Genomic DNA, 12,664 nt, shown 5'->3' on the forward strand with positions numbered 1-12,664 from the left:
CCCACCCGCGCGCCGCGCCCTCGCCTCCCGCCACGCCGACTGCAGCACGTGCGCCGCCCGGTCCTCCCGGCTGATCTCCAGCAGCCGGCCGCAGAGGAACGCCACGTACAGCATCACAGCGCGCTCGTCAGGCCCATGTTCCGCCCAGTCGCCGCTCGACAGCATTTCCGGCACCGACCCCAGCGCCCGCGCGGCGCGATGCACCGCCGCAAAGTTCCTCGCGACGCCCGCGCGGTGGCGCGCGGCGCCCGCGTCGCGCACGCAGCCGCCGGCGTCGAACAGCGCGCACCAGCCGCCCGGGGCGAGGCGCTCGTCGCTGGATATGCCGTCGGCGAGGGCCGCCAGGTCGGCGGCGGCGGCGGCCCTTTCGGCGTCGGGGTCTGGGCAGTAGACGGCGGCGACGTCCAGGGCGTTGGGCAGGTAGTATGCCACCTGGCGGCGGTTGGTGACGGCGGTGGGTGGTGTTGGTGGTGGCTGAGAGTGTGTGTGTGTGTGTGTGTGTGTGTGTGTGTGTGTGTGTGTGTGTGTGTGTGCACTTGCATGCATGCAGGTCAAATGCATTTTCGAACCAAAGCCAGGGTTCTGTCTATTACCCAGGCCAGGTGCATGCAGATACTTACTCGGCCCCCAGTTGCATCCAAACAGGACCGGCTTCTGAAAGCGCGCCCTCCCCCCACTCGCGCACCAGCAGGCACAGCACCCGGCCGTCGCCAAAGGCCGTCGTGAAGTTGCCCACGCCGACGCCCCACTGCGCGCACACCGCCTGCGCCCACTCCAGCAGCAAACTCGCGAGCTCATCGTTCATGTACACAGCCAGCGGCACCTCCCCTTTCGCCGGCCCGCCGCCGCTGCCGCCGCCGCCCGGCAGCCGCCGCCGCCCGCCGCGGCGCCCGCGCGCGACTACGCGCGCGACCTCCGCCCTGAGCGTCCCCGCCCGCAGCAGCCGCGGCAGCTGCAGCGCGCGCGCGGCCGCCCACAGCAGCGCGAGCGTCCTGTCCCTGTCGCCGTCTACGATATCATCCGGCTTCAGTGCAGCCAGGCCGCGGCCGGTGGGCACCGCGTCGAGCGGGACACCGGCGGTCCGCAGGGCGGACAGGGCCAGGCCGACGTTGTGGAGGGCCAAGGGGCGGCGGTCGCTGGGGAAGCGCGCCTGCTCGGACAGCGAGGGGCCGTCTGCTGGTCGCCGGGGCGGCCAGGGCGCGGGCGGGGGGGACCAGTCGGATTTTCGGGGGGAGGGCGGGTGCCTTTCCTGAAGTGCAGGGGCCGACGATTGCACAAGACGCCGGTCAAACACGCGCTGCGAGGAGATTCGTGCACGTATGACCGCTGCAGATGACTCCCTTTCAGTTCTCAGCTTTCTTCCCGCCGCCGTCCAACCACCAACCCCCCGCCCCGGCGACCCCCCACCTGCCAGCAGCTCCGCCAGCCGCACCAGCCTCAGCCCGTCCCGAAGGTCCACCGCCAGATTAGTCACCCCATAAGGGTACTCCGCCAGCGGGCTCTGCCGGTAGCGCGGCTTGTAGCCCAGCAGGTCGAGGTGGCGCAGGAGGTTGCCCTCGCCGATCAGGCGGCCGTGCAGGAACTCGTGGACGGCCTGGGGTTTTTTTGGGGGGGGGGGGGTGCGGCAGTTTTTTGGTCGGTTTCATGACGGTTTCGCAGCGGTTGTGGGGTTGTGAATCGGCTGGTTTGTGACAAAGCCGCGGCGTGGTTGTGGGCAGAGCGGCTGCGCCGGGTCACCGTTAGATGATGACACAGCATTCAGGCACACGAAAGAAGGCGGACGGGCACTGTGTACGGCGATGCGCGAGCGGGCAGCGGAGGGACGCGCCTCGCCGGTGCTCTTGATGGGCGCGTCCACGCGGAAGAGCAGCGGCACCGGCGCGCGCGCGGCGGCGGCGGCGCCCGCGACGCGGTCCAGCAGCAGGGCCAGCAGCAGGAAGCGCTTCACGATGAGCTCCCCCAGGTCACGCTGGAAAAGGGGGCCGGAGAAGGCAGTGGTGGTGGGGGTTGAGGGGGGATGCGTTTAGGGGGTGGGCGTTTGAGGGGATGCGTTAGGGGGTATGCAAGGAGGCTAGAGGTGAGGGGACCATAAGGGCTGCAAGGGCTGTCCAGCGTTGGTGAATCCAGGCAGAACGGCGCGAGGCGAGGCGTTTGTGGGCAGGCTCCGAGCGCCGACGCAGGCGTACGCGCAGCGGCGCGTTGTGGGATGGCAGGGGCTTGGGAGCCGTTGCCGCACGATGGCCAGGACCCGGCGGCCAGCCGCCGCACCAGCCCACACTGGCTGTGCCCAGGGGGCGGCCCCAGGCGACAAGGCCGCCGCGCCGCGCTCACCCAGTACTCCGCGGTGTCGTAGTGCGCCGCGCCGCGCGCCGCGCCGCTCTCTCGCGCCAGGTCCTCGTCACCCAGGAAGTGCTCCACTACAAAGCACCGCAGCTCCTCCTCGGGCCCACGCGCTTGCTGCAGCGGCGAGCGCCCGCCTGCGGCGCGGGGGCGCGGGTCACTCCGTCACGGCCCCCGCCCCCGTCCGCCCTCACCACACCGAAAAACATCGAGCAGCAAACTCGTATGTGCAAACGTCGTGCTCCGGACGCAGCTAGGTGGCGGCTCGGGCGCCTGGAGTTCTGCGCTCTGCGCCCGCTCACCAGGCCCCTCCAAGCCGTCGTTGCCTCCGCCGCCGGCCCCGACCGCGCGCTGCGTCACGACCTCCAGCCCCAGCCGCAGCCAGAAGGGGTGGTAGCTCATGAGCACCCCGACCGCCTTGTCGCGCGCCGCAACGTCGCTCATCTGCAGCGCCTGCGCGGGCGGTGGCGGCGGCCACCAATGGGTGTTGGAAACCCTTCAGTCGGTGCCGAGCAGCCGGCTGCAAATGGGCCTCCTCAACGCTCGGCAATGGCGGCGTGCATGTGATATGGCAGCAATTTGCCTAGAACACCATTTCAAGCAGCCCGCTCGTCCCGTCTTGATTCTCCAATCCCAGCGCCGCCCACCTCGTCCCGCAGCCGCAGCTGCCCCTGGTCAACGCGGGCCTCCACGCGCATCATGGCGTCACGCAGGCCCTCGTCGCGCCTTGACAAAAGGGGTTGGGGTTTGCAGGCACAGGGGTCTCGGGCAGAGCAAGGCATGCGTTTTGACAGCAGCAAGCGGGTCGCCGCGCGTGTCGGCAGGAAGCGCTTTGAAGAAGAAGGCAGGTTGGGGGGCGCCAGCAGCGGAGGGCGGGGGAGATGCGTGTGCTTTGCGCCGGATGCGGCCAGGTCTTTGCCGCGAGCTCAAGTGGAAAAGGCGCTCATGGCGACCAAGCAGGTCGGCAACTTGCTTTGCAAGGCAAGGCCGGGCGAAGGGGGGGGAGCGGGGAAGGGTACACAGGCATGCCGAGGCCGCCGGGAAGCGTGCCCGTCTCCCGCCATCACAATCACAATCCAGCCACCGCCGGGAGGCAAACCGGGCGCCGCTCCTGGGCGCACGGCGCGCCTGTAGCGCGACACCCTGCCGCGCCGCGCCCCCCACCTGTAGCACGACACCAGCGCGCCCCGCATCCGCGCCGCCAGCCGCAAGTCATCCAGCGCGCCCGCACCGTCGCCATCTGCCACGCCGCCGCCGCCGCCGCCTGCCGCCGCGCCGTCCTGGATGGCTGGGGCTAGCAGGTGGTTGAGCCAGGCCGAGAAGGCCTTGTCCTGCTTCTGCATCCACAGCCTGGGGCGCAGGCGGACGTGCGCACGTGTGTTTGTGTGTGTGTGAGTGTGTGTGTGTGTGTGTGTGTGTGTGTGTGTGTGTGTGTGTGTGTGTGTGTGCGCGCGCGCGCGACGGCGTGGTCGGTGGTTTACCCTCCAAGAAGGTAAGCTCGAGGAATTTGTGAGCGCAGAACAGCAGCTGCGGTGCGTTTTCTATGACGACTTGGGGGTCTCCAACACACGTATGACCAGCCTGCCGCCCTCCGTTTCGCCACGCAGAACAACACTGACACACCCCACTACCAGCCCGCCCCTCAGCGCGCCCGAACCCCAACCTGAAATCCCCAAACCCACTCTGTATGGAAGTAGCTGAATGTCTTCTTCGCCTTCCTGCTGGACCCACCCCCGCCCGACGCCGGCCCCGCGCTGCCGCCCGGCGACCCACGCGCGCTGCGGCTGCTGCCGCCGCCATTGACGGACGGCGCCACGGACGTCCGAATCGCCTTGAGGCCATCCCGCGGCAGCGACGTCGACGCGCGCAGCGCCCCGACGCCGCGCGGCGTCGCCATGGCCCCACGCGGCGTCGCCGATGGCGCCGGCGAGGCGGCAACCGGCTCGGCGCGCGCCCTGATGATTTGGGAGCGCGGCGTCTGCGGCGGCGGCAGCGATCCCGACGGCACGCGGCGCGGCGCCGGCACTAGCTGCTGGTCTTCCGATGCCTGCTGGTCGGACGGGCCCTGAGCGCTGGTGGCGCTCTCCGGCGCGCGCTTCAGCCGCAGTGACGCTGGCGGCGCGCCGCGCGCGCCGGGCGGGGCGCGCGCAGGCGGGCCCGGGCGCATGGCCACCGCGGGACCGGGAGCGGCGGCGGCGCCACGAGGCGTTTGCGTGGCCGATGCCGCGCTCCTCGGGCGGCTGGCGGGCACCTTGAAGCCCTGCTGCTCTGAGGCGCTGCTCAGCGGCCGATTCGACTCCCGCAGCACATCAGGCCTTGAGGCGGCCGCCCTGCCAGCGACGCCTGGCGTGGCCGCGAAGCCCGGCGCCCGCGGCTTAGTGGCGCGCCCCGCCGCCGCCGGGGCGGTGCCGGAGCCCACCAGCCGCACCTGCAGCACGTGGCGGCCGTCGAGCCGCAGCGCGAGCGTCTGGGCGGCCGCTGCGGCGCGGGGCGGCGCGAAGGTGACGGGCAGCAGCAGCGTGCTGCCCGGCTCCAGGTTGGCGGACCACTGCAGGTTGGCCGCCGGCGTGAGGGCAGGGTCGTCCCCGATGAGGAAGCCCTCGGAGACAGGCACCTTGTGCGCCGCAAGCTCCTTTGGGCAACGGGGTGGCGCAGTCATCGTGCCGTGAGCAGGGTCGGCTGCGCTGGCGCCTGGGTCTCGCTGCTGACAAGCGGCCCAATCTGCACCACATTCACTACATCTGCCCCAGATGCTGCTGACCTGGTTGTGTCGCTGTGCTTTCCAGTGCTGCTGCGGAGTACGGCACAGGCAGTGGCTGTGGGCGGCAGCGCTGCAGGATACACAGGGCGGCATGAGAAGAAGAGGTCGAAGCCGCAGCTGCAGCGCACCTGAGCGGCTGCGGTGACATTTTCGAGCTCCAGATACAGGGTTTTGAAGGTGCCGACCTCCACCCTCCCATAGTCAAGCACTGGGCGCTGCGCAGGTGGAGGTAGGGAGCTCAGTGCAGGCAGGCATTTGCACAAAGCGGTAGCGCATCAGGTGGATGTTGGCGGTGCCGGTGCTGGTGAGCGTGCAGTTGTCAAACACGACGGCCATTAATAACTAGACACTGACCTCTGCAAATTGTTGCACCCTCAGCCGTGTCGTGACACCCTCTGCATCCTTTTCCGAGGCCTCCTGTAGCAGAGAGCCTTTGGGTGGCGAGAAGGCCATCGCCCACGCCCGCTCCTGATCCCCAGTAACATCAGGCTCAGGCCCTACGTCTGTGAGTGACATCGTAGCCACTGTGCAACTCTCTGCGAGGAGGCTACCTTGGCAACGATCTGGGCGGCATCGTGGGTTGTGACCACACGATATCTTCAAAAATGCGATAAATATGCCAGCAATTTCACGGCACTGATCAACATACCAGTGTGCTTGGGTGGCACCCGTCTGTCAACAAATATTTGAAGCACATGAGCTGCGCAGGGCAGACAGCACGTCCATGATGCTGATTCCTGGATTTCGCTCGAAATCGCCCCTTCGATAACATATATACAGAATTCCGTCGTGACTGATAACATGTGTTGTGATAGGTTGGCCGCCGGCTCCGCGGAGTGCGCCGCGTGCAGCGCAGTGTCACCCAGCTTGCAAGTTCTTCTACGGTAGCATGTTGCACCAAAGATCCAGCAGCAGCAGGGAATTGCAGGAACATCCTCAATTTGATGCGCCATCGCTGCAGAGGCAAATCCAGGCATGCAGGCAACGCAGCAGCGCTGAGCTTGTACTGTACCTCACCAGACATGACCCACACCAGCCTGTAGCTGCCAGCCATGACTACTTGCAGGATGGACACAGCAGAGAGCAGGCGAGCTATTAATCTGGGAAACACTGTCAGTCTCAGCACGAATCCTCGAATTTCTTCAGCGTGTTGCTCTCGTCGATTTATGGCTGCTCGGGGATCTGGTCGGCAACCACGGCAGGGGTGCGTACACAACACTGAAACGCACGCGTGCGCACATAATCATGCATAACGCCGTGGATGCTGTCGATAGCAGACGCCTCAGGCGCGCTTTGGCGTGCGACTTGTTGCTGGTGGTGCACATGCACGCCTTGCGCAAACACAGGATCCGCAGCGCCTGCCGGCCGCGCTGTGCATGCAGGTGCTGCCACCCTCACCACGCATCCAACGACCCCCTCGACGCCTCCACAGCTTCATCAAGGGCGACACCCTCCACTTTGACGTGCCGCCCTGGCAAAGCGCAAGGGCTGGGGCGTTGCGGACGGCGCTCATCAACCTCAACCGCCCAAACAGAGGCGGCTCCAATAGCCGCCCGCGGCCCAGGCGCCCCGCTTTGCCCCTGCAGCCGCACAAGCCACCGACGGCCGCGATGACGGCGGCGGCTGAGCGGGTGGCGGCGGCGGCGGCGGCGGCGGCGGCCTCCTAAAAATGGCCGGGTGGCGGCCGAGCGCCGGCTTGCGCAAGCACGAGCATGGCAACACCGAGCCGATCGCGCCCCGCCTGCCACGCACCACACAAGGCGTCGGCTTCAGCCAGCCGCCCCCGGCGGACGCCGGCGCTCTGGCTGGCCCGCGGGCCGCAGCCCGGCCAGGCGGCGCCGTCTGCGCCCGTCTGCGCGGGGCCGCCGCCTGCACCTAGGGGCCGGCACGCGCGGCGCGGCGGGGGCGGCGCGGCGGGGGCGGCGGCGGCGGCGACCGATGACAGGGAAGCGCCCTCCTCCAAGCAGGCAAGGGTTGGCAGTTTGCAGCCCTTGCTGCAGGGCTCGCAGATCAGGATTAACATGGCAGCGGGCAACCTGCTGCCGCCGTTGCCGCGCCCCCAGACGCCGTCATAACGCCCCCACCCTCGCATACGTTGCCGCGCGCGCGGCGCCGCGGCGTGGCGGACGCGCTGCAAACGCGGCGGCCCCCAGGGCGGCGCCGCGGCGCGGCAGCAGCAGCCCCTTTGTTATTGGAACACCAGCGGGTGCAGGGCCGGCGGCGGTGGTGTTGGCAGCTATGACGAGTCCTCAGGCGCTTCTGGCGGCACAGAGCTTGGAGACGACCGGTCGACCCGCAGCATCAGCGAGGTCAGCAGCAGCGACACTGATGAGGCAGGCAGCGGCGGTAGGCGGCGCAACGGGGGTGATGGTGCTGCTGCTGGCACAGCCAGCATCGGCAGCCTGCCTGTGGCCCACGGTGAGGGTCTCCAATTGGGGGGCCTGCGGTTTGAGCTCATCCATACTCACGCATGCACCTGAATAGCACGCAAACATCACTGACATTCAACCCCTCGTCGGCCCTCCTCCTCAACTCGGCCGCCCTCCTACCCACACACAAACCCACTTTTTTGACTCGTCTGTTGGATGCGAAAAGGCACATGGAAGGCTTTGGAGTCCCACTGAGCCTCGTCAGCGCCTGGTTTCCCGGCAGCCCCTTACCCCTGGACGTCAGCCTGCAGCTGGAGGTGGACGGCCACGCCTGGGGGCCGCGCCTCCTCAGCAACATCAATGCCTCGCGCCGCGCCAGGGAGGGCTTCGGAGCTTTCAAGGCGCTCGCCGGCTGCGCCGCCACAACCTTCCGGCTCATGGGCAGGCCAGGCCCGGGCGCGCTGGCTGCGCTGGATGTTGTCATGACGAGCCTCCAGGATCCTGGGCATTTCGCGCGAGTGAGAGCGGCGCGCGCTGCGGCCAGCCGCGCGTTTCTCACCAACAGCGAGCGAGCCGCGGCTGTGATGGGCGCCGGCGGAGGGATAGAGGGAGGGCAGGAGGGGCGGAGCCGCAGCTGCGGGTGGTGGAGAGCGGCATGGTTGGGCGCGTGCGACAGCAGCAGCAGCAGCACCAGCCGCAGCGGCAGCCGCAGCGGCAGTAGTAGCAGCGGCAGCAGCAGCAGCGGCAGCGGCAGCAGCAGCAGCGGCAGCGGCAGCAGCAGCGGCAGCAGCAGCAGCAGCGGCAGCGGCAGCAGCAGCAGCGGCAGCAGCAGCCGCAGCGCGTCCTAGAGGAGGAGGCAGAGATGACTTCAGCGCCCGGCAGCAGCGGCCGCGCCGCCCGCGGCGTTGCCACCGTGCCGGCTGTCAGCCGTTACACCAGCTCCAGCGGGGCGCTAGGCGGTTAGGAGGTGCAACGGTGCGGCACGGCAGGCCAGAGGCAGCCCGAGGTTGCTCACCGGCTGTCGTCCCTCGGACTGCTCGAGATCGCGCCGCCCCTGACCTCGGACGGCCACGCCGCGCCACCAAACGCCGGTGGGACCTCGGCACCTTTGCACGAAGCGGCGCCGCACCCGAGCGGCGCCGCAGCGCGGCGGACGCGCGGCGGCCATGGTGGCCCCCGAAGGCGGCGTCGCGGCGCGGCGGCAGCAGCAGCAGCTTCGCTCTGGGGACACCAGCGGTGGCAGGCGCGGCGGGCGTGGTGACGGCAGCGATGACGAATACTCAGGGGCATGGGGCGCCACAGAGGACGGGGGCGACCCTTCAAGCAGCAGCAGGGACAAGAACGGCGGGGACGGCAATGTTGAAGATAGCGGCGGTGGCGGGGGTGCGCGATGGCGGCGGCGCTGTGGAGGCGCCCGCGCGCCCCATCGGCGTTGCTGCGGGCGCAGCAGCGTTGGCAGCCTCTGGCCGACGGTGAGGGGCTTTCGATGGGTAGCCAGCAAGTCCTGCCCAACAGCTCATTCGCATGCGCTCACACAGAAAAACACATCACTGTTGCTCACCGGCTTGCTTCCCCCGCTCTTCAGGTTGCCCCCTGCACTCGGCCGCCCTCCCAACCACCCACCAACACCCAGGCCACGACTTTCAGGATGAATGCCGAGGGGTGCCTGCAAGGCTTCCCAGTCCCCAAGTGCCTCATCGACACCTGGTTCCCCAACAGCCCCTTACCCCTGGCCGTCAGCGTGCAGGTGGAGGTGGACGGCCACACCTGGGGGCCGCGCTTCCTCAGCAACATCAATAAAATCACACGGGATCGCGGCGGGCCTCTGGGCTTCCAAGGACCTCGCAGGCTGCGCCGACACAGCTTCCCGGCGTATGGCGAGGCCCGGCCCAGGCGCAACAGTGGCGCTGGACGTCGTAATGTCGAGCCTGCAGGATTCCGGCCACAACGTGCAAATGAGGCATCGTTCACGGGCGCGCGCTGCGGCCAGCAGCGCGCTTCTCACCGGCGGTGAGGAGGCCCTGGCGGTATTAGGCGCCATTGCCGCGGACGAGGTGCGGCAGAAGGAGTGGCTGCGGCCAGCGGAGCCGCAGCCGCGTGTGGTGGGGAGCGACACAGTTGGAGGCGCGGCACCGTGGCAGCAGCAGCAGCAGCAGCAGCAGCAGCAGCAGCCCGTGTTGGAGGAGGAGGCAAAGATGACTTCAGTGCCCGGCAGCAGCGGCCGTGCTGCCCGTGGCGTTGCCAACGCGCTGCCTGCAAGCCGTCGCACCAGCTCGAGCGGCAGGGATGATGAGAGGGAGCGCGATGCGGCGGGCCCAAGGCAGCCTGCGATTGCCCACCAGCTGCAGACCCTCGGACTACTCGAGATCGCGCCCCCTGACCTCACCTGACCTCAGATAGCCCTGCCGCGTCCGAGGCGGCCACGCGCTCGTTTTCCGAGGTTGAGCGCGCGGCCGACGTGCTGGGGCCGCCGGCGGCCGGGATTTATGCAGTGTGCAGGGCCGCCGAGGCGGGGACGGAGGGGGCTGAGAGGTGCCACCGCTTTGTTGGGACGAGCTCCCGGCGGCTGCGGCGCACGTGTGCGGCTGGGGAGGTGGCGGTGCGTGGTGGACGGCATGGCCTCAAGCGTGGCGGCGGTGGCGGAGGGCCGTGACTGATGAGCTCCACCTCCATGGATGGCAGCTGCGCGTGCAGTGGGGTGTCCATGCACTGGGGTTGCACGTGTTTGTCACGCACAGTGGGGGCCCCTTCACCGTCGCCTCCCACGCCCCCGTTGGCAGCGGAAGCTGCCAGGGGGCAGGTGCCCCTTGCCCATCCATTCTTGCCCTGCTTTTGGTCCAGCCGGGGTGCGGGTCTTGGCTTTGACATCAATCTGATGTTTGAGAAGTAACGGCCTCGTTCTGTTGCTGTTCAGCAGTGTCGCCACCAGGGCGAAGCACAGACTAGGAATGAGCAAGGGTTTGGCTGGCCAGCCAAGCCAGCAAGCTGCACATGGTCGCATAGGATTACATTGTGCACAGCACGCCATACTAGCTGAGTCAAAGGACACTTCGAAGAGCACGCCAGCACCGATCCAATTGCACACACACACACACACACACACACACATCACCAGCTGCCAGTGATCCCAGCAGGCGTCATCCCCCGCCAGTGACCTGCTTGCCACCCGCAACGCGCGACCCAGCCGATCCGCGGCACACGAGCCCGCCGCGCCGCCCGAGCCGGGCGCCCGCTGCCCAGGGGCGCTGGCCGGGCGCGACAATGTGTCTATGCGACGCACATGTATGTGTGCACAAGCGAGGCCGACCCAGTTCAACAAGCTTGCGGGGTGGTGTGCATGTGCGCACACTACACGCGAACATAGCAAGCCGCCCCTGCAGCCTGGGTGCCGTGCAGCTGTTGCGACATCAAAAGGCGATGCACATCAAAATCGCCGAGAGCCCGCAAGGCATAGCGCGATTATTTAACCAATTGCTGTTGGTCTCAGACGTCCGCCCGACATTGCCAGTTTGATCAGGAAATATAACAGTGAAACCCGAGCAAGCGGAGCCAAAATTGCCCAAAGCATCAGAGCCCGACCACCAGGGAGCGTCATATGTCAACACGCCCGCCTGGACGAGAGACTGCCCGATGCTACCCCCAAGCAGGGTTGTGAAGTTGCTGGCCAGGACGCCGCCGCTCACAGACTCAACAGGCGGGCCGTTGGGAACGTTGTACAAGGTGGGGAAATTCGAAATCTGGTCGGCTGAAGATATCGAAAGGAACGCACGCACCTGCGCGAGCCCGGCGGGCCGGAGCGCCGAGGCGCGGCACAGGGCATCAGCGCCAGATCGGCCGCCAGGTCGGCCGCCAAGGCTTCCGTCCCTGAGAGTATCAGACTCTCGGTAGAGCATCACCCTTAAGCGCAGGTATTGCGCCGCAGGAACGCCCCCCAGTGTGACCGCGTCGAGGTTGGCCAGGTCGGCGGTTTTTGCGTAGATGCTCAAGTCGATACCAGACACGTTGGTCACAGTGGCTGCCAGGCCGGTCAGGCTGGCGTTGACCGACGCGATGGCCGCCGCCCCTCTGGTGGCTGTGGACTTGACGGACTCCACGGTGGCGTTGGCCAGGGAGATTGCCGCCGCGTCCGCCTCCTGGGCCGATTTGACGGCTGCCAGGGTGGCGTTGAGCGCCGCAATCCCCTGGGCTGCGGTCTGGTCTGCCGCATCCAGCGAGGCCAGCTTCTGGGCGGTGCGCGTGTCTGCTGCTGCAAGGGCGGCGATCTGCTGAGCGATGGCTGGGTCGGTGGCATTGGTCGCGTTGGCCTTCAGCTGCTGCACTTGGGCCGTGAGCGCCGCAACCGCGGCCTGAGAGCTGGCTGTGAACGCCGCGATCGCCGCACGGAGTACATCCATCTCGGCACGCAGCACCGCGGTCTGGTTGTTTGCGGCCTGTGCAGACGACACAGAGCTGGCCTGGGCGGCGACGGCGTTGAGCTTGGGCTCGAGGGCTGCCAGATCACTGGACACTTTGTTGACCTGGGAGACTGTGGCTACGCCGCAGCCATACTGCAGCGTGGTGGGGTCCTGGGAAGGTGGTGCATCGCATGGCAACCAAAGCGAGCGTGCACAGATAGGGGCAAGGTGAGGGGTGGTGACAGAAAAGAGACACAGCTCTCAAAGCTACAGCTGCTGTAAACACATGCCTCGCAGTGAACACCGCTTCGACCATGTGTCGTGTGAGTGTAGGTTGCTGCTAGCGGCTGGTGATAAATTCACAGGCGCGTCTTCATGCACCAGATTTGCCGTCGCTGCGTGCGGCATGCTACAACCACGTACACCGGTGGTACCAGCCACCTGGCAATGCATGGGAGCAGCCACTTGTGTGCATGGGCCCATGCTATGGGCGCGCATGCGCGCACCTTGCTGTCAACCGATGCGTTGGCGGGTGCCAGCAGTGCGCTGCACAGCTGGTCCATGAGGGCTGGGCCGGCCCTGGAGCATCTGTTCAAGGCTTTGACGGGCGCGCACTGCGCGGATGGACGTGCGGTGAAACAAAGCATGGTTGCTTGTTGATCGCAGGGTTCTGGGCTTGCGCGTGGCAGACATAAGGGGGCCAGGCGATCGGATGTGTGGGCATTGTCCCTGGTTTATTTTGACGTCGACAGGGTTGCATGTGCTTGACAGCATCAGCATACACAAGACATACTGCCGTA

At 67.5% G+C, this 12,664-nt stretch overlaps 4 protein-coding genes across 4 annotated transcripts; 2 read left to right on the top strand and 2 right to left on the bottom strand.

The window, feature by feature from the left end:
• Window positions 1-616: 616 nt before the first annotated feature.
• Window positions 617-4,999, bottom strand: MNEG_6320 (hypothetical protein; the record flags this gene model as incomplete). Its single annotated transcript, XM_014045203.1, has 8 exons — window positions 617-1,173; window positions 1,408-1,594; window positions 1,796-1,969; window positions 2,332-2,477; window positions 2,643-2,793; window positions 2,988-3,066; window positions 3,505-3,690; window positions 4,023-4,999. 8 exons carry the CDS (start codon window positions 4,997-4,999, stop codon window positions 617-619), a joined length of 2,457 nt encoding a protein of 818 aa, XP_013900657.1.
• Window positions 5,000-7,700: 2,701 nt separating this feature from the next.
• Window positions 7,701-8,318, top strand: MNEG_6321 (hypothetical protein; the record flags this gene model as incomplete). The annotated part of the gene is made up of 1 exon (XM_014045204.1): window positions 7,701-8,318. One exon carries the CDS (start codon window positions 7,701-7,703, stop codon window positions 8,316-8,318), a length of 618 nt encoding a protein of 205 aa, XP_013900658.1.
• Window positions 8,319-9,425: 1,107 nt separating this feature from the next.
• MNEG_6322 (hypothetical protein) lies at window positions 9,426-9,860 on the top strand (the record flags this gene model as incomplete). Its single annotated transcript, XM_014045205.1, has 1 exon — window positions 9,426-9,860. The coding sequence occupies one exon, from the start codon at window positions 9,426-9,428 to the stop codon at window positions 9,858-9,860; it is 435 nt and encodes a 144-aa protein (XP_013900659.1).
• Window positions 9,861-10,818: 958 nt separating this feature from the next.
• Window positions 10,819-12,427, bottom strand: MNEG_6323 (hypothetical protein; the record flags this gene model as incomplete). The annotated part of the gene is made up of 3 exons (XM_014045206.1): window positions 10,819-10,866; window positions 11,244-12,035; window positions 12,371-12,427. 3 exons carry the CDS (start codon window positions 12,425-12,427, stop codon window positions 10,819-10,821), a joined length of 897 nt encoding a protein of 298 aa, XP_013900660.1.
• Window positions 12,428-12,664: the final 237 nt, after the last annotated feature.

Source organism: Monoraphidium neglectum, assembly GCF_000611645.1.
Source record: "Monoraphidium neglectum strain SAG 48.87 unplaced genomic scaffold scaffold01016, whole genome shotgun sequence".
Taxonomy (NCBI): domain Eukaryota; kingdom Viridiplantae; phylum Chlorophyta; class Chlorophyceae; order Sphaeropleales; family Selenastraceae; genus Monoraphidium; species Monoraphidium neglectum.